At 43.5% G+C, this 27,151-nt stretch overlaps 1 protein-coding gene across 1 annotated transcript in view; it reads left to right on the top strand.

The window, feature by feature from the left end:
• Positions 1-4,123: 4,123 nt before the first annotated feature.
• NPR3 (natriuretic peptide receptor 3) overlaps positions 4,124-27,151 on the top strand; it is a 41,190-nt gene continuing 18,162 nt past the window's right edge. The window contains exons 1-3 of the mRNA XM_017811352.1: positions 4,124-4,829; positions 9,384-9,506; positions 14,080-14,246. Of these exons, the coding sequence (XP_017666841.1) occupies positions 4,124-4,829; positions 9,384-9,506; positions 14,080-14,246 (996 nt within the window). The remainder of the gene's footprint in view (positions 4,830-9,383; positions 9,507-14,079; positions 14,247-27,151) is intronic.

The raw sequence follows: 27,151 nt of genomic DNA, 5'->3' as shown, positions 1-27,151 counted from the left end.
TCCCGTGCACTGCAGTAACTATCCAAGGCTGAACTATCTAAGACATGGAAATGAAAAACAAGTGAAAATCACAGCAATGCTTGGATCCAAACCAAGATGATTTATCCTCCTAATTTAATTTAGTTAGCATAACAGTCTGTTCTATACCCAGATATTATCCAAAATTACAGAAATTGGTTGCCTAAACAAAGCGAATATTTTGTGATGTAGTATAGGCAGCAAGAGGAAAGTAAATTTTGCAGACAGGCAGTAAGAGCCAAGGTTATTTATAAAGTTACACTGTTAAAAAGGATGCAAGAGTTGCATTCTCAATATTGCTCTCATGACTAAAAATACTTGCAAAGCCAGAGGAAATGTGGTGATACTTTGTTTAAAGTGAAAACAATTACAAGAACATCTTTCTTCTTCGAAATAAAAATAAAATCTTAAAAATAAAATCTTGAAGGTTTTGATCAGTATGTTCTTCCAAAGGCTTCAGTGGAGCCATGCATGTGCTGTAAAACACAAATGACTAATGCAAATAACATTTGCTGTGCATAAAGCTGTCTTTTGCCCATGTTGTATGTTGTCTGCAGTGGCAGGCAGCAGACAAGAAGTATTATTCCTCCTTAAACTGTCATGACAAGAACTTTAATTTTAATTATATATGGAAGAGAAAGGAGTGGGGGGCAGTCTTTTCATCCTACCATCTCCTGGTTTTCCCATTTGTAAAATAAAAATTACATCCACCTGCCTGTCTTTACCATACTTGGTGCTGTGAAGTAGAAGCTGTTAAGACAGCAAGAACAATGAAGTGCAATTATTCTATATATGCGTGTATGCCCGAGTTTTGTGTGTAGTTCTGTGATCTTGTTGTTCTTATGTACATATCTCCACAGAAGTTTGTGTCACTTAAAAGGAAAATGAGTAAATATGTCCCCTTTCCATTTATTTGTTTTTTTAGCATCAGATTGGCTCATCTTGAGTTTTCATGCTGCAGTATTTTCACCTGAAAACAGTGTTGATTTTTACATAACCTAAGTATATGAAGGTAGGGTCACAAAACACAAAAAGAAACACAAGATACATCATGTTGCATTTACAAATCCCGTAGATATGTTCAAGAAGAGCATAGATTCCTTAAAATAAAAAGATAATGAATTTCTTGAAAAACAGGGAAAGAATTTGCAAGTCTGAGCGGCAGGGTGTGTTTGCAGTGCAGATGATATTGAAGTATTTCATCTTTTCAGCCTGTAGGTGGGACTGTGTTTTCAGTGAACCCATCTGTGAAAAAAATTCAAATGTGCATCGGCAGCTCAGGCTGCTGCTAACACTAGTTGGAGTGAGTCAAGTGATTCTTAACTTGTGCTTAAGTTATTTCTGGGGGGAAAATAGCCTGTGTCCAAAATTACTTTAGTCCTAAAGGACCAGCCTGAAATCTCTGTTCTCACTGAAATCCATGGGCATTCTGCCTGCTACAAATCCACAACTGCAGGATTTGTTCCTATTAAAAAGCATTTATGTAGCTGAAAAAAATAATGTCTGTGGAGAAATGTTCAATTTATAACTTTGGAAAATACTGTAAGTGAACTAACGATGAGGCAGATTAAGTGACATTTCGATTGGAGATTAACAAGTAAATTCTCATGGATAACTTCCTGGCTCAGAAAAATAAATCAATCACAGGCTGGGATTCTTCCTTATAAAACCTCTTAGGGTAAAGTGGAACAACAGAAATGTTCATGGCATTTTGAGCACACAGAAACACTGTGACTCCCCTAACATTGAATGCAATTCCTCAGGTAAGTAAGGACCACATACTGTGGGCCAAATGTTTTTATGAAAGCACTAAAATTGGACTTTGATGCTAGTACTGCTACACAGTACTGGCTAGATGCCTTTTGTTTCTTTTTTTTTGCCTCTTACTAGCCCTGCTTCTCCCACTCTTCTTCATTCCCAGCAGTACTTTACCTCACAAGGAGCAGCTCGTGTGAAGGGAGAGCAGCCCTGTGATTTATGGGCTTACTATCTCTTCCGTTGTGTTTACACAGCTTATGCTCAAATAAGACAGCTAGGAGAGTATGGAGCTCACATGTAAAATGAAAAAGATATTCTGGTGGGGGAAGGAGGAAATCAAGAGAGATCTGACCAGATTTCGGTGTTGTAAACACATCTGTAGGGTCACCATAAAGCAATGACTACAAAGGTCAGCATTTCAAAATGTGTCTTAAGAAAATGTTTTTGTAAGCTTTGTGGTGAAGATGGCTGGCGTGTTGTATATTGTAACATTCTGCTTAATCTCTGCTATGTTATACGGAGTCATTTACAACAAAAAATGCCTGACATAACTTACAGCACAGGAACACACAAAACCAGCTTCACCAGGGTGGATGTTTATGTAATCTTCAAGAACACTCTGAAGTTTGATTCAGTAATCAAATAAAACTATGAGAGGCACATTTTTCAGAGACACTACCCATCTTTGAATTTCTGAGCTTCTTTATTTTACCGAGCCTTGTTTGATAAATGCCAATGACTATTTCTGTACGTTGTGTTATCTGCTGTTTTCACTTCTTGGTTGTAGTTGCAAAAGCACTTCCAGCTTTTCTTTATTTAATAGAGGCATCTTAAAGGTGAGCAGATGGTCATCCCAGGAATGCAGGTTTCCCATTCATAGCTTGCACAGTGAAGGCAGCAACAAAAGTTAAGTTTACACATACTGCCCTGACAACGACCTCTGTGCTGAACTAAACAAACCCCTTCTGTAAAGCCAGAAGCAGTTCGCTCACCTTTCGAATGCAAACCTGGCACTGTCTGAATAACCACAAAACATCAAACCGTGCAGCCCTGCTCCTGGCTTCGAGGATATGTGCTGTCACAGGGCACAGAAAACTCCATAGAGAGCCATCCTTCAGGATTTTGCTGTCAAAAAGGATCAGGTATTCCAAAGCCTCTTTCACAAAGCATTCTGCACATTTCACATTACTTTATTCCAGAAATGGCATGCCCATTTTAAATGGATGCTAACCAAATCTTAAGCACAGCAGCTTTATGGTCAGTGAGTAGAGCTGAACAGGGATGCCCTTCTGACCTGGCAGTGTTGTCACAAGAATTCAGAAAAGTTCTTTTTTTCACAAGAAAATAATCTCAGAACAGGACTTGTCTCCTTCACTGGAGGTAACCTCTGCTGCTTGGGGCATGAAATTGTGTCTCTCAGACACAGCGGGAAGTGACAAAAAATGGCATCTGGACCTTCTTGGTGCAGGGGTCTCTGAAAGACCCCAGAGGGACACAGGCAGGGGTCACATATCCAGTGTCAACTTCCTCATAGGGTTATGCCGTGCACGGACATCTTTCTAGGCGAGAAGATGGGAGCAGGACAGCCGTGCCTGTGCCTTGCTGCTGAGCCCTTCAGGCTGGTGCCTTGCTTCAGAGCCCATCAGCAACCCCTGGTGCTGATGCTGCAACCCCTCCTTCCCCAAATGCCCCAGCCCTGCGGCGCACCGACCCCTGAGCCCTCGGGGTGGCTCAAGTGCTTTTCTTATGCAGCTTAAGCAGGCTGGAGCAACCCCAAAAAACTATGAAAGTGCAACGGGATCCTTTTACTCCCCGGCCCCAGTCGCGGGCGACTCGCTTGGCAGGGGGGGCAGGGAGCCGAGCAGGAAGGTACACGAATTGCACACACATCAGTGTCAGATGCGTGCGATAAGGACACCCCCCCGCCCGCCCGCGGAGGTGTGCAGGGCGGGGGGGCCGCCGGAGAGAGGGGGCGGGCGGGAGGGAGCGCCCGGTCCGGCTCCTCCCTGCGCACAAACCCGGCCGCGCCGCGCTGGGTGTGCGGAGACGCCGCCGCCACTCCCGCGCTACTTAAGCGCGGAGGGCGCAGTCCGGCAGCCCCGCGGGGAGATCCGGCGGGGGGCGAGCAATCATAGTAATAGTCGTCTATCTCTAAGAGAACGAGAAAAGCACAGCCGAGATGCTCCGTCCGTGACCCGCAGGCGGGGAAAGGGGTGGGGGGGGCAGGTTGTGAGTCCGCCAAACACCTGAGAAATAAAGCACGACCGAACAATTTTCGAGGCGGGCGGGGGAAGTGGGGGGCGAAAAGTTTGCCGGAGCTCGGGCGTCTCTGGGGGGGGCGGGCGCGATGCCGCCCTGGCTGCTCGGCAGCCTCTGCTGCGTCCTGGCGGCGCGGGCGGCGCTGGGCGGCGGCTCCGCGGGCGCGGAGGAGGAGGAGGAAGAGAAGCTGATCCGGGTGCTGGTGCTGCTGCCGCAGGACGACGCCTACCTCTTCTCGCTGGGGCGGGTGCGCCCGGCCATCGAGTACGCGGTGCGGAGCCTGCGGGAGAGCGGCGCGGGTCTGCCGCCCGGCTACGCCTTCCAGCTCACCTACGAGGACTCGGCGTGCGGCAACCGCGCCCTGTTCAGCCTGGTGGACATGGTGGCCCTGCAGCGCCGCCGCCCCGACCTGCTGCTGGGGCCCGTGTGCGAGTACGCGGCGGCGCCCGTGGCGCGGCTGGCGGCGCACTGGGACGTGCCGATGCTGTCGGCGGGCGCGCTGGCCGCGGGCTTCGGCGCCAAGGCCGGCGAGTACTCGCACCTCACCCGCGTGGCCCCCGCCTACGCCAAGATGGGCGAGATGCTGCTGGCCCTCTTCCGCCACCACCAGTGGAACCGGGCCACGCTTCTCTACAGCGACAGCAACCCCGAGCGCAGCTGCTACTTCGCCATGGAGGGCGTCCATGTGGTCTTCCAGGAGGAAGCCTTCCACATGGCCGTGCACAGCTTCGACGAGACCAGCCGCCACCTCGACCTCGACGACGTCGTCCGCGCTCTCCAGACCGGCGAGAGGGGTGAGTGAGTGTCGGCGAAGCATCCGGCTTGGCTCCTCGGTTAAGGCTGAGGCAGTGGGAACCCCCGGGGAGGAAGGACCTGCGGGATGGGGGGAGTCATGGTCCCTCTGCGCCTCTGGGGAAACTCGCTGTGGTGCTGTGGCGGCATCCCCGGGTCGGGCATCCCCCGGCAGATGACAACTAGCAGCCCGGAGTGAGAGCTCTGCCCGCAGAGGTTCATTAGAGCTTTGCCTCCCAACGGCGGAGAGGGCGGCTTGCCCTCGGGGACCGCGATAGGAGAGTTTTGTGGCATAGTAGGAAATCTGCTTTCTGCTGACGTCTGGTTTACTCAAAATTGCCCAAATCTACAGGGTTGCAAATGTGTTGCTTATTCTGTGACATTTCTGCAATGACTCTGTAAGTTCAAAGACTAAGCAAAGATGTTTTCTTCTCACCCCACTGTGTCATGTAGCGGGAGCTATTTTCACACTCCTGCCACCAGACGCCCCTTCGAGTACTTTATAAATAACAAATGCGTTTAGGTGAGGGGGTCATTTCAGGGGATGGGTGCGTGGGAATCGCTTGAGCGCGTGCTGTGTTATTTGCCACCAACTGTTAGCAAAACAGCGTGGAGATAAATGGCTTGTAAAACGTCTTGGACAGTCACCCCTGGGCTGGATGAACTGACTTTGCATCATGAAACACTAAAACAAAGTGCTTCAAAACGTGCAGTTTTGTATTTTAAAGTGAGATCTTGCCAAGTAATGTGTGGGTATATGGGCTTACGAGAAAGATGTTTTCTGTTAGGGGGTTTTACCGGACACAGGCTTCCCCAGTAAGTTATTGCAAAAGAAAAGATATATTCTGGGAGTGGACCACATGATAAAGTGTACTTCAATATCTTCCAAAAGAGCCATAGATGTGCAAAGCCCTTTGTATAATTGTTACATATCTTTGTTTTAGAGTGTTAAAATAGCATCAGAATTGGACAGATAAAGATCATGCGATGTGTGGTTGGCAGAACTGGTGTTCTGGTGCTGTAGGCTGTGGATGGAGCAGCCTTTCACTGCTAATGTTGTGCTGCTGTGAAATCCTTAATGTGCAGGAGTGTGTGTGAGATAATTGAGGTCTAACAGCATATGGCTATTTAATTCTCTATTCGCTATTCTATTCACTAGGTGCTTAAAATAGAACTTTCCTTGTAAGTATGATTCAGGGAAATACAATGAATGGAGAGAGAGAAGTGTGTCAGTGCTGAAGAAATTGCTGTATGGGGAAAGATACTTGTCATGTGTCTGTGTGTGTAGCTTTCCTGATACTGAGAGGAGCATAGCAGTATACTTAGAGCAGGAAAAGACAAGTGCTTACTCCAACCCCGCTCTTCAGACCTTGCTGACAGTCAGGAAAGAGAAGCTTGCTTTCAATGTGACTTAAATGTTTTGCTGAGGTGAGACCTTTGGTCTTTCACCATTCTGGAACTTGCAAATGACCCAACAGGAGTATTTCCCCCCCCTTGTGCCCTGTGGGGTCACTCCATCTCACCTCTTCATTTGTCATCTGGCTCATGCCACTACCGCAAAATGCGGCAAGCGGGGTCCTCCAGCTTCCACTTGTGCCTTTCTGACTTTAAAGACTGACTGCAGGACTCACTTGGCACGTTCCTTTGGGACCTTTCAGGTTACCACAATATTTTAAGTTGTGCATTGTGTGGGTGCACTGTATGCTTTAGCTGACCAGATGAGATCTTCATGTCTCCTGGGGACTCCTTGGAACTCCCCGTTGTGGCCAACAGGGCATTGTCCAAAGCGCTTTATAGAAATGTTTTTGTTTGGTTCCCAGTTTTTGACAGCTCCTGTGTCACAGCTACTGTGACACTGTGTTGGGCTCTGACCCTGCACCATGTCGTGTTTCCAGAGATTGCTGCTGGCTAGGGTCCCACTTCAGTGGTCAGGCTTCCTTGACCTGCCTGAGTGGGAGTGGGCTTTCAAGCAGATACCTACTTGAAACTCTCCAAGAGCTGAGAAGGAAACTGCCCCAGCAGCTGTCCTGTGGGGCCCGAGACAGGGGCTGACCCTATGGATTAGGCTGCTGCTGGCTGGGGGTTTGCACTGAGCTCTCAGCGGTCTGGGAGGAAGAGGTAAACTCAGCCATGCACCCCTCTTTACCGGGGACTGCCTGTTCAGTCCATGGAGCCACTTGAAAAAACTGAAGTCTCAGAGCCACAACAAAATAATGAAAAATATGATACAAAAAGTTAGGCACTTGTCTTCGATTAATTTCATTAGTAATTCAAGCTCCCTTACAGGCTCAGTTAGCTGCACTGCAGACTTGATGCTGTAGGCTCAGGTCACAAACGCAGGACTGCTTAAATGCATAAGTTTGTAGTCCATGGGATATGTGTAGCAAAGGGGGAATGCTTACTCCTTTAGCTGGAACTAAACTCTAAAAATTTGCAGGACGAGTCAATAATCCTAGTCAATAAATTCAGCATGCTAGTATTAGAATTACTGTGGTCTGTGTGTATTATGCTGGAGGGAGAACATTTTGTATATGTTTGCACTTACGTGTTTGTATGTACACAATAGTATGGTACAGATGCAGATTAAATACATAATTTGCGTTTTTTGAAGATCTTGAGAGGCACGTCTGCAGTTTATTTGCTTCAAAATCTTGAAATATGTAATCTTTGCTCTCCTGCTGGGTTAAAACCCCCATCCAAATAGTTAATATTACTTCCCTTGCATTCCTTTAGAGGCTTACAAAATATGATTGAATGTATTTTAAAGTAGTTCCCCACACACACTCTTTCTTTTCTTCTTTTTGGTCAAAGTCTTTTACTGGTGTTGTGGGAATCTCTTTGATTCCATCTACAGATTACAATTTTATGATAGATGTGAATTACAAAGGCAAAGTCAAGGGAGAATTGAGAGGGCAGCAAGGAAACGTTTCAAAAGGAAATCTCTCACCTATACTGAAATTAGGAACAGTGAGACAAATTCGTTCCTGATGTGCATCTGGAAAAGATTTGGTCCAAATTTTATTGTAAGAATTTTTTTCTTCCTCTTTTCCTTCGTGCTAATATACTTCACAATAGTCATGAAATATGTCTTGCTCTGTTGCTCTGGAAATTATTATTTTACTCTGCTATAATCAGTAGGACAGAGCTATGCATGGTGTAACTCTCCTGAAGCACGGGGATGTACTGAACGTGACTCACTCCGGCGGCACATCTGGAGGTTATGCCTGAGATGGCATCCAACCAGAAAAGCAATGGGAGAAGATTCATTGTGTGCGAAAAGATTTGGCCCGTTTGGCCTTTTCATTTCTTATAATAGAAAACACTTCTACCCAGAAGAGCTGAATGTGGTTTTGATTCATTTTTATTGTTGGGTTGAAAATATTTGCGTACATTATTGTAGCTTTTGAGTCCTGCCATGCGTGACGGCGTTCTTGGAAATGTGTGTGCAGTTGGTTTCGAATCATCGTCCTAGCTGGATCTCTTATGACTGTTGTAGGATATGTCCCCAACGTACGCACTGATGAAACACTTTCCTGCTCCCTGTGATGTCAGTAGCTTCTTACCTGTAGTCTTGTGAACTTGCATAGCAGTTTATAGTGTAACATGCTCTGTGTGGGAGTTGTCTCCCTATTGCTGAAGACCTCACCTGAGTTTCTGCTTTCTCTTTGCAGAAGGAAGGGATAGCAAGGAGAGTAGTCCCCTGCCCAGCAGGTCTGGGGAGAGACCTGTCAACCACAGTTGTCACAGTGTGGATCAAGGTGCCCACACAGAGCACACCTGTGGGCTTGTAGGTCCCATTGCAGCAGCAAGGCCTCTGCTTAGCTCTTGGTCGGTGATAAATGAAGCTCTGTGGTGTTTAATCTTGTACCCACCTTTAGGCTTGATGCTTAGAAAGTGGCACTTAATTTTCCTATTTCTTAATATTAAGCATCCCATCAAAGATTGTTGCTTAGACTTATTGTATGGTCTCTGGAGAGAAAGTCACATTCTGGAAAGATTCATACCACTGGCCCTGCTGCACAGGTGCACAGATGCTGATCTTCCTTAAGTGCAGAGAAGCAACAAATTCTATATCTAAATGTTAGATATCTGAAGTGAAAGTGGTTGAATCTATGCCAGACTGTTCAATGGAATGGAAATTGAAATGGTAATGCCATGGTATCACTTTAATTCTCCATCTTCAGATTGTTTTATGTTCACTAAGAAGTAACAACAGAGGCTTCTGGTTGCAGTGTACTCTACAAATATATGCAGCTAAAGAAATTTGGAGCCAGAACTTATCACATCTTGCACAGGTACAAAACTAGATCACACAGAGGCTCTATTTAATTATCTTTTTCAGAGAAGACAAGGGAGGAGGAAGCCTCCCTGTGTTTGCTACCTGTCTTTTCAGCTGTTTGGGAAATCAGCTTTGTTTGCTATCTGTGTTGTCATGTTTGTTGCAACACTGGGAGGACAGCTGAGGTCACTGTCTCTGGCAGTATTCATGCTTAACAGGCTGTTCCCTGAAGTTCTTGAACTGCTTCTTATCTGTGTTTCTCCTTTTCTTCCACCAGTTGTAATCATGTGTGCCAGCGGTGACACTATCAGGAACATCATGTTGGCTGCTCATCGGCAAGGAATGACCAATGGGGACTACGCTTTCTTCAACATTGAACTCTTCAACAGCTCATCATATGGTAGTGTTTTTCTTGCCCAGGTGTATTGCAAAGTCTTTGTAAGCTTGGTAGTATTTCTAGATTTGCTAGCCTCAAAATACGCAGCACTGAGTCCCAGAAAACACCGCTGTCTCTCCCTGTTGTTGCGGTTATCTTCTTCTTGGGCTGTGGCATTGCAGGAAGTAAAACAAACCTTGTGGCTGTAGTTGATACTGGGTGGGTCACAGCATAGCACAGGGGTTACTTTTTTTATTACTTTTCAGGGAATCAGCACCAGGCAGAGACATTGGTTATGGTGTGGGTACCCCACTCAGCAGTGTGCTCAGGTCTAGGTGACTTGCACCATCCCCACACTTGTGACTGCCAAATCTTGGGGCAGGGGTATTCCTGGCTGCCTGGTGACCTGTGGTCTAAGCAAATGGCTGGAAGGAGGCACTAATGACAGCCAGTGCTGTAGGCAGCTGCAGGCCTTGGGTCTCCAGAAATCATCTCTGTGCTGGAGCATCCACACATCTGATTTATTTCAGATTTTTTCAGAAACAGTATCTCAAAAATATTCAGCCATGCTATGTTGAAGGGAAAGTGCTAGATGGGACACAGGCAGTCCAGATTTATTAAAGTGGATAAAAGTGACTGACTCCACCACTAAGTGAAAAGGATCATATTTGTCAAACTAAACCATGATTTCAAAATGTGAATTAAATACATTTTCTTTTTAAAATACACCTAATACGTCTGTATGCCATAGTATCAAATGTAACTGCATGTTACATCAGTGCATGGCAGGGACTATACCTGTTCTTAGGTGCTGCAGCTGTCTCAAATTTCCAGTAATATTGGAGCAACATGTTTGCCGAGTTTAAACATTAGATGGCTGAAGCTGGGGTAAGTTAGTGTCTTGAAACTAGGTCTTATTAAAGTGTCAACATGGCTTTTGCTTTCTTTAGAAAAAATATTTAAAAAATAATTTCCCCCCTGCAGATTGCTTTAATTAATCCACTACAATAACAAATTATTTCAAATTAAAAACGAAGTGGGAGTTGAGAAGTGAAAACTTTGGATTTTTTCTTTCTTTAAGCCTCAAAGGCTGAGCAACAAGAACAAATAAATTCAAAAAAGGATAATTTTTTTTTAATTAATCAGTTAATCATAAATTAAGGTTTTTTGTAAACTTTTTGTTACTCATCTACCACCACTGAGATTATTTCACCGTAACCAGTGCTGTTTGACACGCTGTATAATGAAGGTATGTAACTCCTAGAATTCAGAGATCTAGATATGTACAGAAGTACAGATACTGCTACATGTCTAGGTTAGCTAAAGAGTGCCAAGTTTTGCCAGGCAATAAGGAAATTGCTCAAATAACTAAAAGATAAAGTTGCAAAAGAGTATCATAGCCAGGGGTTCGAATCAAGGTTTGATTGTTCAGTTGAGTGACTTTGGAGTGACTTTATCCCTGGGGACAAACAAAGCTATTTGGCATTGCAGCTTTATTCAGGACCAGAGCAAAAAGCTGAAGTTCTACCCATATCAGCAGTCACAAAATCCTGGAGTTTTTGCCCTTGTGTTAGACTGTGGGAGTTTTGTAGACCGGACTTTACTAGAAACCACTGATCAAATAACTCTTCTGACTGCCAGCATTGACTCACAGTAGAAATGCATCAGAAGTGATTCACCTGGCCATAAGCGCAAGTCTGAGTGTGAGCTGGGCTGTCTTTGGAGAGAAGTAGGCACCTCTGGACAGCAATTCACCTCATCCTTAGGTATCCACTGTGGCTCCCTTACAACTGATGGTTTCCTTGCCTTGGCTGAAATGGGCTCAGGGTGACTACCTGGGAAGTAGTAAAGTGGAGATTACAGCTGATGTGGGGTGAGTGTCCCCAGTGATGCAGCCCCAGGTAGATGGCACTTTGCCCAGCCAGGTACAGGGCAATGCTGGAATTTTGACATGCAGCCTCTGTGGGGGACAGTGGTGGGAGCAATTCCCATTTGCCCCACAGTTTGTGAGAGCCTCAGCACCACCCTCCTTTGCATCACAGGTACTCCTATCTTCTTGTAGCTTTTCTAAGGGATTAATGAGAACTGGCTGTCTTCTGATGTAGTGTAGTTGCAATGTGGCATTTCCTGACATTTCTTTTAAACCAGTTTTTCTGTTTGTGGATGTGTTTCCCAGGAAATGACTGTGCATCAGAAGTTGACTTCTATGCAGATGGTAACTGCATATGAAAAGAAAGCATAAGGGAAGTCTAGAGAAATTCCCCTAAAGCTCATTGTTCCCAGTGCCCGGAGATAGTAGATTTTGTACTTTATAAAATCTAAGAGTGGGAGTGATTGGGCAATTGGCACTGCCTTTATGTTCAGATGATTTTATTGCAGTTTGTTGTTTCCCTCTGTTCTGAATATTTTTAATTTTTCGGAAGAACAGGCATATTAAATGCCAAGGCTGCAATAATTGTAGACAATTGAACTGTAACGAGATGACCCCCCACAAAGTAATCCATGAAGGAATTTAAATATGTAAATTATTCTAGGAAAGCTGTTATGCAAGTGTGCTGTCCCCACTCTCAGTGTCAGGATTTTTAAAACGAAACATGCATAGTGTCCAGGACAGAACCTTACACTACCTTCTATATTTGCATCTATAATCTTACACTTTTTAGCCATCCCATCTCCATTTGTAAATGCAAAGCCCTCCTTTCTGTAGTCTCTGCTCTACTTGAATGTTGCACCTCTAAAATGCTGGTACCCAGCTGGGGCATAAGCTTTTCGAGACTCCTGCAGGGCTTGTACTTCTCTTTTGGGGAATGCAGCAAGATGTGCTAACTTACAATTGCTGGAAGTGCATTTCTTTCTCTTGGAAAGCAGTAAGGAGGACAGGTGCAGGCGCTGAAGGGAAGAGTGGCAAAACCAGACACTGGGATGCTAGTTGCTCTCCTTGTATTTCCACTGGGTCTGATGAATAGAGTTTTGGTGTAAGTTATTTTGGCTGGTTAAATTTTGTATGGGGAAAAAGTCCCTAAATGGAGGCATATGCATCTAGAGCTTCTTCCTAAAAAAATGAAATCACTTTAAAAAAAAAAAGAAAAGGAAAGTAATAACCAAGTTCATGATATGACCTGAGTAGTGCTGGGCTGTGATAAATAAGGCTTTCCTGGTGTGGAAAAGAGAAGGAAAGGGGCTTAGGTGCTCCTGTGTTTCCTGTCTTGTGCTGGGAATGACAGGAGCTGCCCTGGAACCAAAAGCTGCAGGAGAAAAGACTTAACTTCCAGAAAAATGCAGGTCCTTTGCTCGTTCCCATGTGCTTTCTGAGAAAGCAGAGCAATTCTCCAGTTAATTCCCAGCAGGAGTGCCAGGGTGCTGGGAGGACAAAATGCAAGTTCTGTTCACTTACTTCAGGGGACAGAGGTGGTATATCTATGATTTTGCTCTTGCAGCCATGTGATGCAGCTGGTAGTGCTGTGCGAGGAGCACCATGGTTTTGATGCTTGGATTCCATCTTCCTAACGTCTCCACTCCCAAATCACTTACTTCTCCTGGTCCAGATGACACCATGGTCCTCAACCCAAGGAAAACCTCTCTCATTCCAGGTTCCCTTGTGCTTCCAGATCACCCTTGGGAGTTTAGCATTAGTCTTTGCCTTGGCTCATTTAGCCATAATGGGGATTATTGCTGCTGTTTGAACAATAAATTGTCTAGCTTTTAATTATTTGTAAACATTTAAAGGCACACTGCTTAGGGCTACCACTGTACCCTCTAGCCATTTTTAGTTATCATTTACATTTGAGTTATCATTTATATTTTAGCTATAATTATTATTCACCTGCTCCAGAACAATGTGAACCTTTCCACTGACATCCTGAAGCTTTGGATCAGGGTCTCAGGGCCTGCTGTGGCCAGTCTCTGTTCTGCAGAAGGACTCCTCTGCTAATAAACAACTAGTCAGCTATCCTGCTTTTTAAAAATGTGGTTTCTTTACTGGTGGTCTGAGTTAAATTGTTCCCTTGCTGTGACACAAAACACGTGTAAATACAGCGTAGGCGCAGGATTCCATTTTGTTTCCAAATGTTCCTTTTCCTCTAAAAGCTGGGCTGGTATGGCAGCCATGGCACACATGGTTTTTTTCCTTGACTGCAGTGGGAGAGCTGCACCGTGTGCCTCCCATTCAGGGTGATGCTCATCATATTGACTTTACTGGTGCCTTTCTGACTGTCCAGGAATGTCGCTGGTGGAGTGTTGTGTAAGAAAGTCTTGGTGCTTGAATCCTCCCTCCCTTCTTCTAACTTAAATATCTCTGCGTTTGAGATCCAGCTTGTGTGTTTTGTTCCGAGATGTCTTCTCACACTCAGGCTTCACCCCACCCTTTGAAAATAATCAAATACAGCAAGGGAATAGTTGACCTTCAGTTTGCATGTTTACTTCCCACCAGCTATTCCCCACTGCCTGGTTTTCTCTGCATCTGGAGAAGGTTCAGTTTTCCCTTGTATTCTGCTATCTCCCCAAGGTGCACAAAAGGGGACTTTTGGGTGGAAAAAGGAAGGCAATCCTATAATGGTACCTAGTTTGGAGCAGGAAATATGCTTGTTTTCCCCTTTAGGAAATGGTTCTTGGAGAAGAGGAGACAAACATGACCTTGAAGCCAAGAAAGCATACTCGTACCTTCAGACTGTCACTCTGCTAAGGACTGTGAAGCCAGAGTTTGAGAAGTTTTCGTTGGAGGTGAAAAGTTCTGTTCAGAAGCAAGGTCTTCATGAGGATGACTATGTAAGTACTTGACGAGATCATGGCATCTTCAAAAACTTGCTCCTAATTAAAGCAAAAACATCAGTGAGATCTTCCCAAGACAGAGTCACCTGGGTTCAATTGCAAAATCCTCCTGTTGCATATATAATTTTTTTTTTTTTTGGTGGATAACGTAAATAGCAAGAACAGACTTGGTCTAGGTGCACTAGATCTGTACACCACTATCCATGACTAGTTGGCCTGTGCTCATCCCTTAGTTCATCAGCAGGAAGGCTGGGGAAAGGCAGGTTGCCAGATCTCTCACTTTACCACCAATTACTTGTCTTCTTCTAACAGGCAAAGAACTATAGTCTTCTTTTTTGTTTTCTCAGAATAATTATTTTTTTTTTAGACTCAGATCTCAGAAAGGTACCCTCTCAGTATTGCATCTGATGAAGTCATTCTTGGTGCGAGTGAGAAAAGGGGTCTTATTTTCCAACAAAGCATATTTAGGTAGTTGCTGTTTTTCAATTTGAACTGTCTAAAGTATCAGTAAAGTCCTTCCAAGTTGTTTTAAGCCTTGGGGTGTGCCCCTGTTGTCCCGAGATGGACGTGGGAAAGATTTTTTTAATCTCTCAAAATGTAGAAGGAAAATGCCTTTGAAAATTGCTTTTGAGGTACTGCTAAGCTAGTTCGTTAGGCATTTTTGTAGAAAAGTCATCTGTGAAGGCAAAAATGTATAGCACATACCTATAAGGATTCCTTCATGCTGATGTAGGTGCTTCCCAGACAGTCAGCCTTCTCTCTGGTGCGGAGTAAACTTTCCAAATATAAAGAAAAGAAGCTTGAAGAGAGTTTGGTCAGCCTTTAGCTGTAAGAAATGAGAGCAAGGAATTAATACCTGAAACTCATAAATCAACCCAAACCCTTCATTTTCCAACTCCCACTTAGGCACCTACCTCACATCTTTGCTTCAAACATTGTGTCCCTCACAGGTGGAGACATCATCTTTAGTTGCATTATGTTGTGTTAAAGAACCTTTCCTGCAGTTTATTGTATAACTTAGGCTGCCTTTACAAAATTTGTGCTTCTTAGAAATAGAATATATTTTATTTAAATATTAAAATGCTAAACTTGAATCACATCAGTAGTTTGTATTTTTCCCGTGATACTTTCAAAGTCTAGTCATAGTCTTTTGAAGGCATTTTTTTTTTTTCTTGGGTTAGTGGAGAAACCCAACTAGCAATTTCAAGGTGCTCCTCTCTGAAGAACCTGCTAAATGAGTTTGGAAGAAGGCATGGAACTGTAATTTGTGCTGTTCCTCCCTTTGCTCTCTATGTGCCCCTTTGCAGGTGTTGCTTAGCAAGCAATGTACCTTGAATATGTGCTATGTGCCCTTGGTTATGATTGGTGAAAAATGTGATTTTGAATATTAAAGATCCATTCACCTGCAGTTTTGTGACTTTTTTAGTCTGGGCAGTGTGACATCTCCCCAGATCAGAAAAGCCTTATACTGCTGAGAGCTCAGGATGCTGCCTGTGGGTAGCTTGGTGGCAGGCGTGGGCATGCTTTGCTGTTCTGTAGGATAGGGACCCTCTGCAAACACTGTACAGTGTTGATTTGTTCTGGACAGTTACAAGATACTCTGTCATGGTCAAGCAGAAGTGGAAAGCAGAAGAGAGCAAATTACCCTGTGCCAGCATGGGGGAGATTTTGCAGGCTGATGTGCTTGTTGGGGAAATGCAACTGCACACCCACTGCCAGAAGTGCTCTTTTCTGATTCCTCACTCCATGGTCTGTCCTGGAAATGCTTCTGGCTGTCTGAGAGCAGCTGTGGGGAATGTCTCCCTACCATCTCATCCTTGAGCACCTTCTGCCTGGCTCTGAGGGCTTCCTCTCTCTATGTCCCATTTCCACCTGTGATCCAGAGTTTTTCATCTTGTTCCAAGCACTCCTTCACACAAAAACATCAGCTTTTGCTAGGATTGGGCAGTGGCATGGACCCCCTCCTGCTGCTGCTGCCTCTCCTGCTCCTCTTCCTCTTCTTCCTTTCCCACCTGGCTTTCTGCACTCTTCCCAGTCTGTTCTTGCTGGGACAGAGGGAGGATCTTGTGATCTCTGTACACGTACCACAGCTTCCTACCATCTGAAACATCAATCCTTGATTCATAGGAAGCCTCAATAGTGGAGGCCATAGGGATCTGGACTCTCAGTGGAGGAACTACAGATCATGGCTATGGGGGAAGGAGGTTTGATTTGAAATGCAGAGCGTCCTGGATGCTTACCTTACATAGCTCTTAGCAGACCCTTCTCTACCTGCTTTCTCACAGCACTGTAACAATGGTAAAATAAAATGTCTTCATGAGAGTTGGTCTTGGGTTGAGTATCTCAAAAGAACATTAGCTGTGTTTCTCCATTAACAGCATGTGAATTTTAACTTTCTGGTTTACTTTTCATAATTTATGGTGAATTATACATTTCCCCAGTTTGAACAGTGGGAAAGAGATGCTTCATATTCCCTTAACTGATTGTCCTGCTGCTCTGTTCAGAGGAGAAATGTTTTGGGGCAGCTTTCAGAATTAAAAAAAAAAATCCATTCTGAAAATTAATTGGGAAAAAAAAACAGACTGAAGGCCAATTCCTTCCTCTCTGAAAGATCTGTGGGTAGTGGGCACCCATTAACAATGCTTCATTGGCAACATGGTAAGAAAGTGCTTTGGGTGTGCATTAAGCAAGGCTGTGTCCTCTAAGGGAAGACTTGGAGGGAGAACTCCTTGAGTTGAGTGGGTGGAAAGTGACAGTGATGGATTCTTCTCTGCTGGATTCTGCTCCTGAAAACAAAAACTATGCGGAAAGATAGTCAGTAGTTCAGTCCATCTCAAGTCCTATCTACGGGTGTTGAAATGTAGTCCTCATTCTTTTCTGCAAGCTTTGTCCCAAGAGGATGAACTTAGGGAGGTTTGGATTTGAAGCATTCAATGTTTCTGCTTTTCTGTGTGGATTTTTTCAGTGTCATGGGAAAGTGGGGCCCCAGGTCTGTGGTCTAAATTATCTCACAGTGACCCTAAGTCATACAAAAGTCATTAGTGCTGCCATTTTGTCCTGGCTGCTTGCCAGTACTAATCCTAATGGCATTATTATCTAATAAAAAAGAATATCATAAAAATGGAAAATAAGCAGATGACAGAAGGAAAGATAAGGGAGACAGAAAGGGCAGAGTTCTAAAGCAGCAGCTGTCCCATTGCCAGATGCAGAACACATACAGCCCTTGGAGAAGTAACAGGTCAAAGAGTGTTGGCCGTCTCCATCTCCAGCTGTGAAATTACACAGAAAAGAGAAAAATGTGTTCGGGGTATGGCATTCCCAGGTCAGAAGTTACTGTGGTTTCTGCATGGGTGTTATCTTGTGGAAATAGAGAAGGTGGAGGAACCTGTACCTTATGAATGAGCAGGAAAGTGTGGAAAAAGAAATTTCTTTGACTCTTCCAGGAATCTCTCTTCTGAGGGGAAAAAGCTTCTTTAAGCACCTTTTAACTAGACAGCATCGAAAATAAGAGAGGTCCTGAGAAAGCATCTCAGAAGTATTTGAGTAGGTTGTAGTTGCACAGGATGGGGCTAAAAATGATCATGTTCCCTCTCTGCGATGTCCCATTGCAACATCCCATTGCAAACAGTTGCCTGAGACCACTAGCAAATACTATTAGTTTGGTTGTTCACCACTCTCTGAGTACTGTCATGTTAATGCAACCCAAAGAACTGTGGGCTGAAGCATTAAATCTGCTCAGCCATTGTTTGAGCATTCAGCAGTGTCATTATGTTTTTTCAAGAAGCATCCTGTTGTTTTGTGGAAAGCCTGACCATTTTATTTTGTGCTTACCCTGAGAATGAATTCGCTGATAAAATATCCAAAAAAAAAGGAGGAATTTTTTCAAAAATCTATTCAAATTTGGGGTTCAGTAAGGACATTAGAATCACTTTAATGCTTTTATACCAATGACAGCAGTTTTATAGTGTTAATGCATTAACAAGACATTAACAGCAGTGTGTTCTGATCTCTATAAACCAACTGAGATTCTTGGTTTAATTGCAAAATACAGGACAAGCTCTCCTTGCAGACCTGTAGCCTAGTTGAGCCAGACAGCAGTGGGAATTGCATGCAGTTACTTGAAGGAAGAATTTGAAACTGTCTCTAAATTGGTATGTGAATAACTCCCAACACATACTGTAGTTAAAAATGTTTATGAATAAACAGTGTTTCAGTTAAAGTATATGCATAAGCCATTTTTATTAAATAATGCTGAACACTTAATGAATTGGCGGTAGGCTGCAGTTTGGAAGCTCTTAATGCACCTTCTGTTCCTGACTCAGGCCTAGGATTCAATAAATGCTTTTTTTATGTCCAACCCAGTATTCTGAGCTGGGATGATTTTACAGCCCAGGATATTTGCTCTTCTGAGGTTACAGACCACCCATGGCTTGTTTTTTCTTGTCTTTTAAAAGCTGAAAATGTAACTAATCAAACAAATATTTCTGCTGTGTTAACTACACGACAGCATTGTTCATGAGGTGGAGGCATGGGTTTTATCCTACCCACAGCCTTTTTCACCCTGAAAATGAGCATCAGGAAAAGCACACTGGAGCCTGATTTGCCAGTTCAGTTATCTCAGTGAAAGAATGAGCTACATAGATTAATTAGATCAGCAAAATGCTGCTACCTATTGGAAAGGGCAACTCTGTTTTATTTAACATTTTCAGCCCTCTGAAATGAGAAATGGTGCACTTAGGAGCAACTGTTCTAGCTCCAGCAGTTAACTACAAAAGCTACATGGGAGGTAGCTCATAAAGTTTATCATCTCATCCATAACATCCGTGCCAGACTTTTCTCTGTGTGTATTCCTTACGTCAGCCTTTTAATTAGGATTGCACACCAGCTAAGATAAGGTTGGGATAAGCGAGCAATTCAGTTGTGTCACTGAGATGCTGAAAATGTAACTTATTCAGTGGTGTCTGTCCCACTTCTCTTTTTTCAGGCACAGGCAGGCAAGATTAATGTCAAGCTTTTGTGTCTTCTGACAACATCAGAATGGGAGAGAGTTTTGAGGAGATTTAAGAAAAAAAAAAAGCGAAAAAAACCCCTCGAACCCTGGCAGGGAATAATTTGTTCAAATGAATGGGTCTATTCAACTGCTGGAGTGCTTTGCTAATTGTGTTTGAAAGAATAAAAGCAAACCACAAGCTGCTTTCAGCAGCCGGAAAAAATGAGTTCACATGCCAGCTTATTAACAAGATGAATTCTATTAGGAAAACATAGTTAGGATTTTCACGACCAGCCCTTCACCCCTTGGAATTAATGAGAGTTTCTTCAATTTCTGTAAGAGCAGCATTGAACTGTAGACTGCTAAATTTGGTGAATACAACAGACACTTCTTTTTTTTCCTGAAGTTAATGCTTTCTCAGTGGAAGACTAGTGTCATCCACATCAGGGTCTCAGGCAAAACTGCAGTGTAATAGTATGTTATTTGCCATTAATAGATGCCATAAAAGACAGTAAAAGAAAGAAATTATTCTTCTTTCTTCCAGTGGATTTGTTTAGTTTTTCTAGCCTATCTAAGCATATTTTTTGAGGCTGTCTTAAGCCATGGAGGAGATAGTACTAAACTGTATGTATATCTGAAAATAGTAACATCTGAACTCTTTGGGCATGTAAAAGTTTAGAGTTGAACTTCATATACATGTTGTATATTTTCCATAGCCCCATGTTTTTACTTGGGTTTCACAGATATTCACATTCCACTTTACTAAACAGACACTCAGACATTTATGAGTAAGGCATTCTCCCTTTGAAGTGCTTGCTAGAAATACACCTTATTTTCCACTTTCAAAGTGTGAAAAATATGTCTTCCTACAAAGTTCATAACCTGCTTCTGTTTTTAATGCCTCTCTGTGCTGTTTGCATTGCTAATAATCCAAAGCTAATTTGTCCCATTGAGGCCTCGTTTTTATGTAAAATCATAGGATTTTTGATGATGATATTTAAATGGTCCTCAGGTTTGGCTCTGAAATGTTTGAATGAAGGAAAAGGTAGACTGTATCTTGTTTAGCATAAAATGACACTTAAAAGATGAAATACGTTTGCTAACTGACTTTCTAGCAGCCAATACCTTTGTCTATGACTCCTGTTCCTGGATATCTTATGAAAAAAACCTCAGCTCAACAAAGCATGCAGAGAAGGTTTGGATGAGCCTGTCCTATGTCAGGATGCTGCTTCCAGTGGGCAGCTGGAAGCTGGTTTTTTGTGGGAGTAGTGGACTTGCAGGATGGCTGAGGGGATGCTCCAGCCTCAGTACCTTGGGTGCCATGGATGGTTCACCTCACCTGTGCCAGCAACCTCACACTGTGGTAACACAAGTTGGGTTAAGAGTTCAGTGTTTGACTTCTGGCTGAGCCAAACAGTTTAAATGGGAGACTTTGACTCTGGAAGAAGAAGGAGGGTGGCAGGGGTTGCTGGGAAGGAGGCATGCTTTGTTTTCTTCAGGGGCATAAAAAAAGGACAGTTCTTCAAGGCCAGAAATGTGTATTCCTTGTTTGAGAGCCTGAGAGCAGAGGAGATATTGCCTCCACAGTGGCAGATCCCACATGGAGTTGATCCAGGGAAGCTTTCCTGAACTCATTTTTGATACAGTGAAAGTGATCCTGAATGAGAGTGGGGCAAGGTCTAACCTTGTGGTATTCAAATGACAAATCTCCTGAGAAACAGTATAGATGGCAGTCAGTAACAGCTGTGATCTCCTGCTGTGCCAGCGTGTTCATGTCTTATGGCTGAGTGCTCTGAGGTTAAGCAACCTGAATGTAGCTCTGACAGACTCATTCTCCAGAGGGACAAGTCTTTTTAACATGAGGGTATGCCAGCCCCGCGGGTGAGTCAAAGCACCCCAGTGCAGGAGTGTTGGCAGAGCAAAGGCAGGCAGCAGGGCTCAGGTGTGCTCCTGCGCTGTAAGAGATGAGTGTACCATTCTGCCAGCTCTGATGGATTTTTTCTCTTTCCGGGGGATATCTAGCAATTTGTCAAATGCAGAGGGGGTAGTGTAGTTGGCCTGTGAGGATGGGCTGGGTGAATAAAGGCAACGGTGTTTTTGTGCATGCAAGGAGGCGTAGGAACCCACAGGAGGATACTCACAACTTTTCTTCTCTCTTTCTTCATTAGCAAGAGAAGCCTGATGCAAAAATCAAAAGGTCTAGCCCATTTTAAAAAGAACTAATATATCAAGGCGTATTGAAGAGACAAGGACTGTCGCTGTCCCAGAGCAAATGAATAAGAGGGGCATGAGAATGGGGCACAGGACAATGGGAGGAGGGAAGGTGGGGAGCTCTGGATACCCTGCACTCTGTGGCTGGGAACAAGGTGGCATTCACTAGACAGGAGGACATTTACATTTGATGGGACACATATTTGTACAATGCATCCAGTTAGCCCATCAGCCTGCAGACTCTGCAATACCTTAGAAAGCAAAATCAAGCAGGATCTCAGGGATCAGTCAGTCAATAAGGAAGCAAGAAGCTAAGAGAGTGAGGTTTTAGTTTTTTTGGAGGGGCTGCAAATACTCAAATTTGGAGGTGTTAACTGTCATACTGCTGCTGAAGGGTGGGAGGACGTGTTTCAGATGTGTAGCTGGAACGTTACTGCCTGCTGATAGGTACACATAAATATCTTCTGACATAGCTGCTGCACCTATCCTTTCCCATGCTAGTGCAAGTATGCCAGCAAAGGGGTAGTTAATCAGTCAGCTGAACACCTTTCATCAGATATCCACTATCTGGAAGAAAATAACAAAGCCAAGTAATTAATTTTTAAACTATTTGGTATGGAAGCATGATTAATAGCAGCCTGAGGGTTTACATTAGTTCCATGCCATTAAAGTTTACAAGTTCATATGCCTATTTACCCTGGTATTTCATAAAAGGATCATTTGTCATGGCAACCTCAGCCTCAGGTGGGCTCTTCTGGCAAATCATTGACACAGCCCAGAGGTTCCCCAGGTCTTGGCACATCACAGGTTTTCCCCAGCACCTGGGTTTCAGCTCTAGGAGTGCCTACATCCCAGGATGCCCTGCAGAGAGGGCCAGGGAAGGGTGGAGTTCAGATTCCCTGAAAGCAGAGATTTCATCCTGAATTTCTCTCCTGCTAGAGCAGTAGAAGTAGCCCCAGGGCTTTTAGATAAAAAAAGGGCAGGGAACTTGAAAGGACTGACGCCCTGTGGGGTTTTTGTAAAGGCTTGACTGCATGTTCTTGCAGTGGGGAGCTGTTACCTGCCTATGTGAGAGTAGCAAGGTCACATCCATCCCTCATTCCTTACCTCCTCTGCTGGCAAGGGTGAGGTGGGATGCTGGTGCTTATGAATCCTGGTTTTGTGTGCCTAATTTTTGCCTGGTACTGAATAAGGAGATTAGATGACTAATCCCAGTTCCAAGCATACTTTCGAACTAAGCCGTGCTTTTTTGGCTGTGCCTAAATCATTCGTGTTTAGCCAGCCCTTAAGACTGCATTTAAATCAAATGCTATGCTGGGTAGCCTTCGATAATCTGCTGCAAAGCAGAAATGAAATGGTCCTTTTCATCAAATGTGGTTTTTACCCCACTGAAGATTTCACCAGCCCGCATGTGTAGCACAGGCAAATTGTTTTAATGCATGGGTTGTCTCCACAGTGACACAGTGATTTTTCTGAGTTTTGCCTGAGAACTGATGTAATCTGGAGCATTTTTAGTATGGAAAATAAAATATGTCTGTGATTTCCGTGGTTTGATGGTAATCTTAGAAATCCAGAGCCCAAAACAATTGCACATTGTACAAGGATAAACATTTAACAAAAAATGTCTTTCCTGTTTGTTCTTCTCTGCATTTCTTAAACCAGTTTAACTTATTTTAGCAAGTGGAACTGATTTTTTCAGATGAGTGACTGTCATTCTGAAAAACTGAGATATGTTCCTGCTTGAAAAACAATCTTGCTCACTGACATTAAAAACTTAATATGTAATGAAAGGACTGGGCTGGTAGTTTTTTGTAACTAGGTGTTTATCTGCAATTAATATGTCCCAAGTTAAAGGCTAACTTAAAACATAAGCATTCATTACAACTATATAACAGGTTAACATCAGGCTACCAATGGGAATCCTTAGAAAAATCTATTTAAAACAAGTATGTTGTAATTTCTGTGTGTGTGTGTTCAACTGAAAAGAGTAACTTCTTTAATATCTTTCATGTTTCACCACTGTGACTAGATGTATGATTTCTGAACATAGTTTTGTAACTTATCACATGAATGACCACACAGTTTGTTAGAAAGCAGGAAGTTCTAAAAAAGGCAGCTATACCTTTTATGGTTAAGATCCCTTAAGTATTTAGTCAGTCACAGTATACTGCTTTGTGCTAGACACCCTTTGCATTAGTTGTTTATCTGGAATTAGAGATGTATTACGAATGTAGGGCATAACACATTAACTACAAGCACATATATTCTCTCATTCTATCCTTTTCCTTGATAGGTGACATGCAGCCCTTTAGGGCTATATTACATAGGTGAATAGTATGTGTGTAAAGCATACATAAAGGAGAACCTCCCCTAAATGATCATCCTGTAGGTAGTTCACTTCTGGTACAAAACAGTGCTTCTCCTTAGATAAATCAGTTGTTCTCCTTTGAGGCTGATACTAAAGGTGCTACAGGAACCAAAACCACAGAGAGGTAAAATGGCTGGTAGCAGCTTGCAAAAGGAAACTGTGAACATGATGGATAGAGCCAGAAATAAATCCCATGCAGGTTTTCAGAGGGGAAAATCTGGTCCCAGAGAAGCATCCTGTTCCTGGAGCAGAGCAATTTTCAGCCCAGCCTGCCCCTGCATTGGCCATGCCATTGGAGGTCTGGAGAAGGTCTGAGACCCAGTGATGTCAGGCTGTGGGTTGAGTCCAAAATTTGTGCAAATGAGTGACAGTAAGAGCCCCTTTATGTGAACAGACTGTGCATAAGGTTCTAACTCTGCTGAGGTGGCAATTCCTGTGTCTATGTTTAATAGAAGGAACTCATTTTGTCTCTATCTGGAAATTTCTGCCTGGCCTGTTGGCAGCAGGCACTGGGAGTTTAAAGCTATTTTCTAGATAACATAGGAGAGTGTTGGAAGCAATAAACAAACAAAGAATGGACAGCTTTCACAGGCAGTGGGATGGATGCGTTTCTCCATACCCTTGCATCTCAGTTGTTACTGTGCCCTGACGTATTTTAGCTGACATTGCACAGCACAGCCACCCTGCAGCCTGGGACTGAATAGGTTTTTGCTTTAGTTCACCATTGAGACAATAGAGCAACTTGTGGCTGCCCCAGCTGGACGACCAGGAGTAAATCTAGCAGTTTTTCAAGAATGGGCTATTAGGAAAAACAAGGAAGAAACACTGAAGAATGAGGATTAGATACAAGACAGAGCTGGCTTTGTGGTTAATTTTCTCCTCATAGCAAGAAAATAACCTTCACTGACAAAATCCATTAACTCCATGAATTTGGCAGCCTTTTTTAAGTAAATCACAGATACTGGTTGTTAATATACTTTTCTTTTTGTTAATTTATTTTATTTCAGCAGACCTTCTTGTGGAATAAAAGGCTTCTGGTCCACAACTGGCTTTAAAGTGGCTGAGAGTTTGTCACTAGTGGTACTTCGGTCCTGTTCTAGTAAGCATCCTCTTGTCTAGGTGGAGCCAGGGTAGCAGTGTTTTGGCATGCCTGGAGTGCACATCAGCTCGTGTACCAGCTGGTCAGAGGCATATCTGAACAGTGCAGGCAGGCAAAGGCATGGTTTCACCCTTAAGGAAATGGGTTTAGCTGCAACGCCCCATCTTTGTGTCCAAATCAAACAAAGTGCAAAAAAAAGCAGGGATCTTTCCATATGCAGGCTCTTTCATGGTGGAGAAGGGTGGCTTATGAGCTGTGAGCAATGGTTGCTCCCCAGACTCCCTCAACCTGCGCTTCAGTTGCAAAGTCCTCACACTGGGGCCTCGTTGCCTGGTGTGCAGAGCACTGAGGTGGAGCACGCACCTCCGTCTCCTCTGCACTCAGCATTACTACTGTACCAGTGGATACTGGAAAGGAGATGGACACAACCAGACAACCTTGCTGGAAGATGCTTCCTTAAAGGGAAGTGATGTCTTGTTCGACTGAGGTGCTAAATTGTTAAGCTAGAATTTTAAACTGGAGTATATGCTTCAGTTTGCAGAATTCACATAATAAGGTGACATGCTCCCCTATAAGAAAAATCTCTTGCAGGTTTCCACATAAACACTGTCTCCCTGTGAAAGATGAAATTGATGCAATAGTACTTGAATAAATCTTTCTTAAATATGCACAAGGTTTTACTGTTGTGTGACATCTCCTTCCACTGAGGAATTCTCATCCTCTTTTTCTAGGGAGACATGTGAGTTCCAGCCCCAAATAATAAAGAATGTTTGGACAGTTATATGTCCTTTAGAAAACAAAGTCCTGGGCCCTGCCCTCATGTGTTCTTGAGCAGGTGCCCATTTGTGTATTTATAGAGATTGAATATCAGTGAATATAGCGAGAAGCTGTCCTTGGCTACAGCTGCATTGCCCAGAATTTGGCATAATGCCCTATGTTCTCTTTCAGTTTTGAATTAAATACTGAGGAAATGGCCTTCTCTGAAGAAGGCACGTGTTTCAATTATTCTTCCCTTTCCTTTTACTGTTTCTTTGAAGCACTAAGGTCCTTTACAGGGGCATTCTGGTTGCCCAAGTGAACAGGCTGTATTTTCAGTCTTAGGCATCTAAACATACAGGTTTGGTTAACTGTCTTACAGCTATATCTTCTTTTCCAATTGCTGGGCTGGTTCCACAGTGATGTGATCTCTGTGGAAACAGGTCTAGTCATGTATCTGTGTCTGCAGGCGTCTAGAGGCATGCTGTTTATGACAGCTGTCTATGAGTGCATCCTCTGGCTTTGCATTTGTTATACTTGGGAGTCCTTGAAATCCCAATCCCGATGCATGGAAGTAGCTGTTATCAATAGGTGAGGTTTGGGAGCTCTGCAAGTTTCTGTTACATCGTGGCATTAAGAAATCACATGAAGATCTGAGGAGGTGGATGGTATGTAAATGAGAGCTGTGATAATCCTGTTATGGTGGTAACACGCAGAATCATCACTACAGTGGTAGTGTTATGCCTGTAGGACTAATAAATTACTGCAAAGCTGAAACTGGACATGATATTCCTGGTTTGAAATGCACTTCCCCTATTCTCAGGTAATGCTCAAGTGTAAGGATATTCTTCCCTCACCTTTACATTCTCAATCTACATCTCAGTTCCACCTAGAGTTTGACTTGAGTTTTTATAAACTAAAAGTTTAACAGAAAATCAGTTTGTAACAACGATGTTTTATCTTTAAAAAAGAATGAGTGAAAAAACCCTGAATCGTTTCTATCTGTCGATCATCTATTGTATAAGAATCATGAGCACCTTATTCTGGATTTGTGCAGCTCAGAGCAAGGGCATAGAAACTCATCGAGGAACTGCTGAGGGCCCCTCTGGGCATCCCAGTGCTTAGAACAACATCAGCAGCAGTGGCAATGTCCTAAATGGGAATGTGCAACATCAACAAATGATATCAAAGAGAAAAGTCCCTGCTCCAGAGTTAAGTGAAGAGTGTATTGCTGGATAGTGAGTCAGCAGAAGACAACTGAAGATATTTGACAAGAATGCCTGTAAGAAAAGTTAGCTACGTCAGGGTTTCTTAGAAAAGCTCATAAATAAAGGATCATAATTATAATTGGCTTGCTGAAGAAGAATTAAAAAGAGAGCACTGACAGTTTAATTCCAGCTGCTTAACAAATACTTTTATTGAGATATTAAAAAATACTTTTATTGAAGCAGCATGAGATAGCAGGAAGACATCTACCT

The sequence above is a fragment of the Lepidothrix coronata genome, unplaced genomic scaffold (assembly GCF_001604755.1).
Source record: "Lepidothrix coronata isolate B3197 unplaced genomic scaffold, Lepidothrix_coronata-1.0 Scaffold31, whole genome shotgun sequence".
Classification (NCBI taxonomy): Eukaryota; Metazoa; Chordata; class Aves; order Passeriformes; family Pipridae; genus Lepidothrix; species Lepidothrix coronata.
Note: the sequence above shows the minus strand (reverse complement) of the source record. Positions and strands in the feature narration are given on the sequence as shown.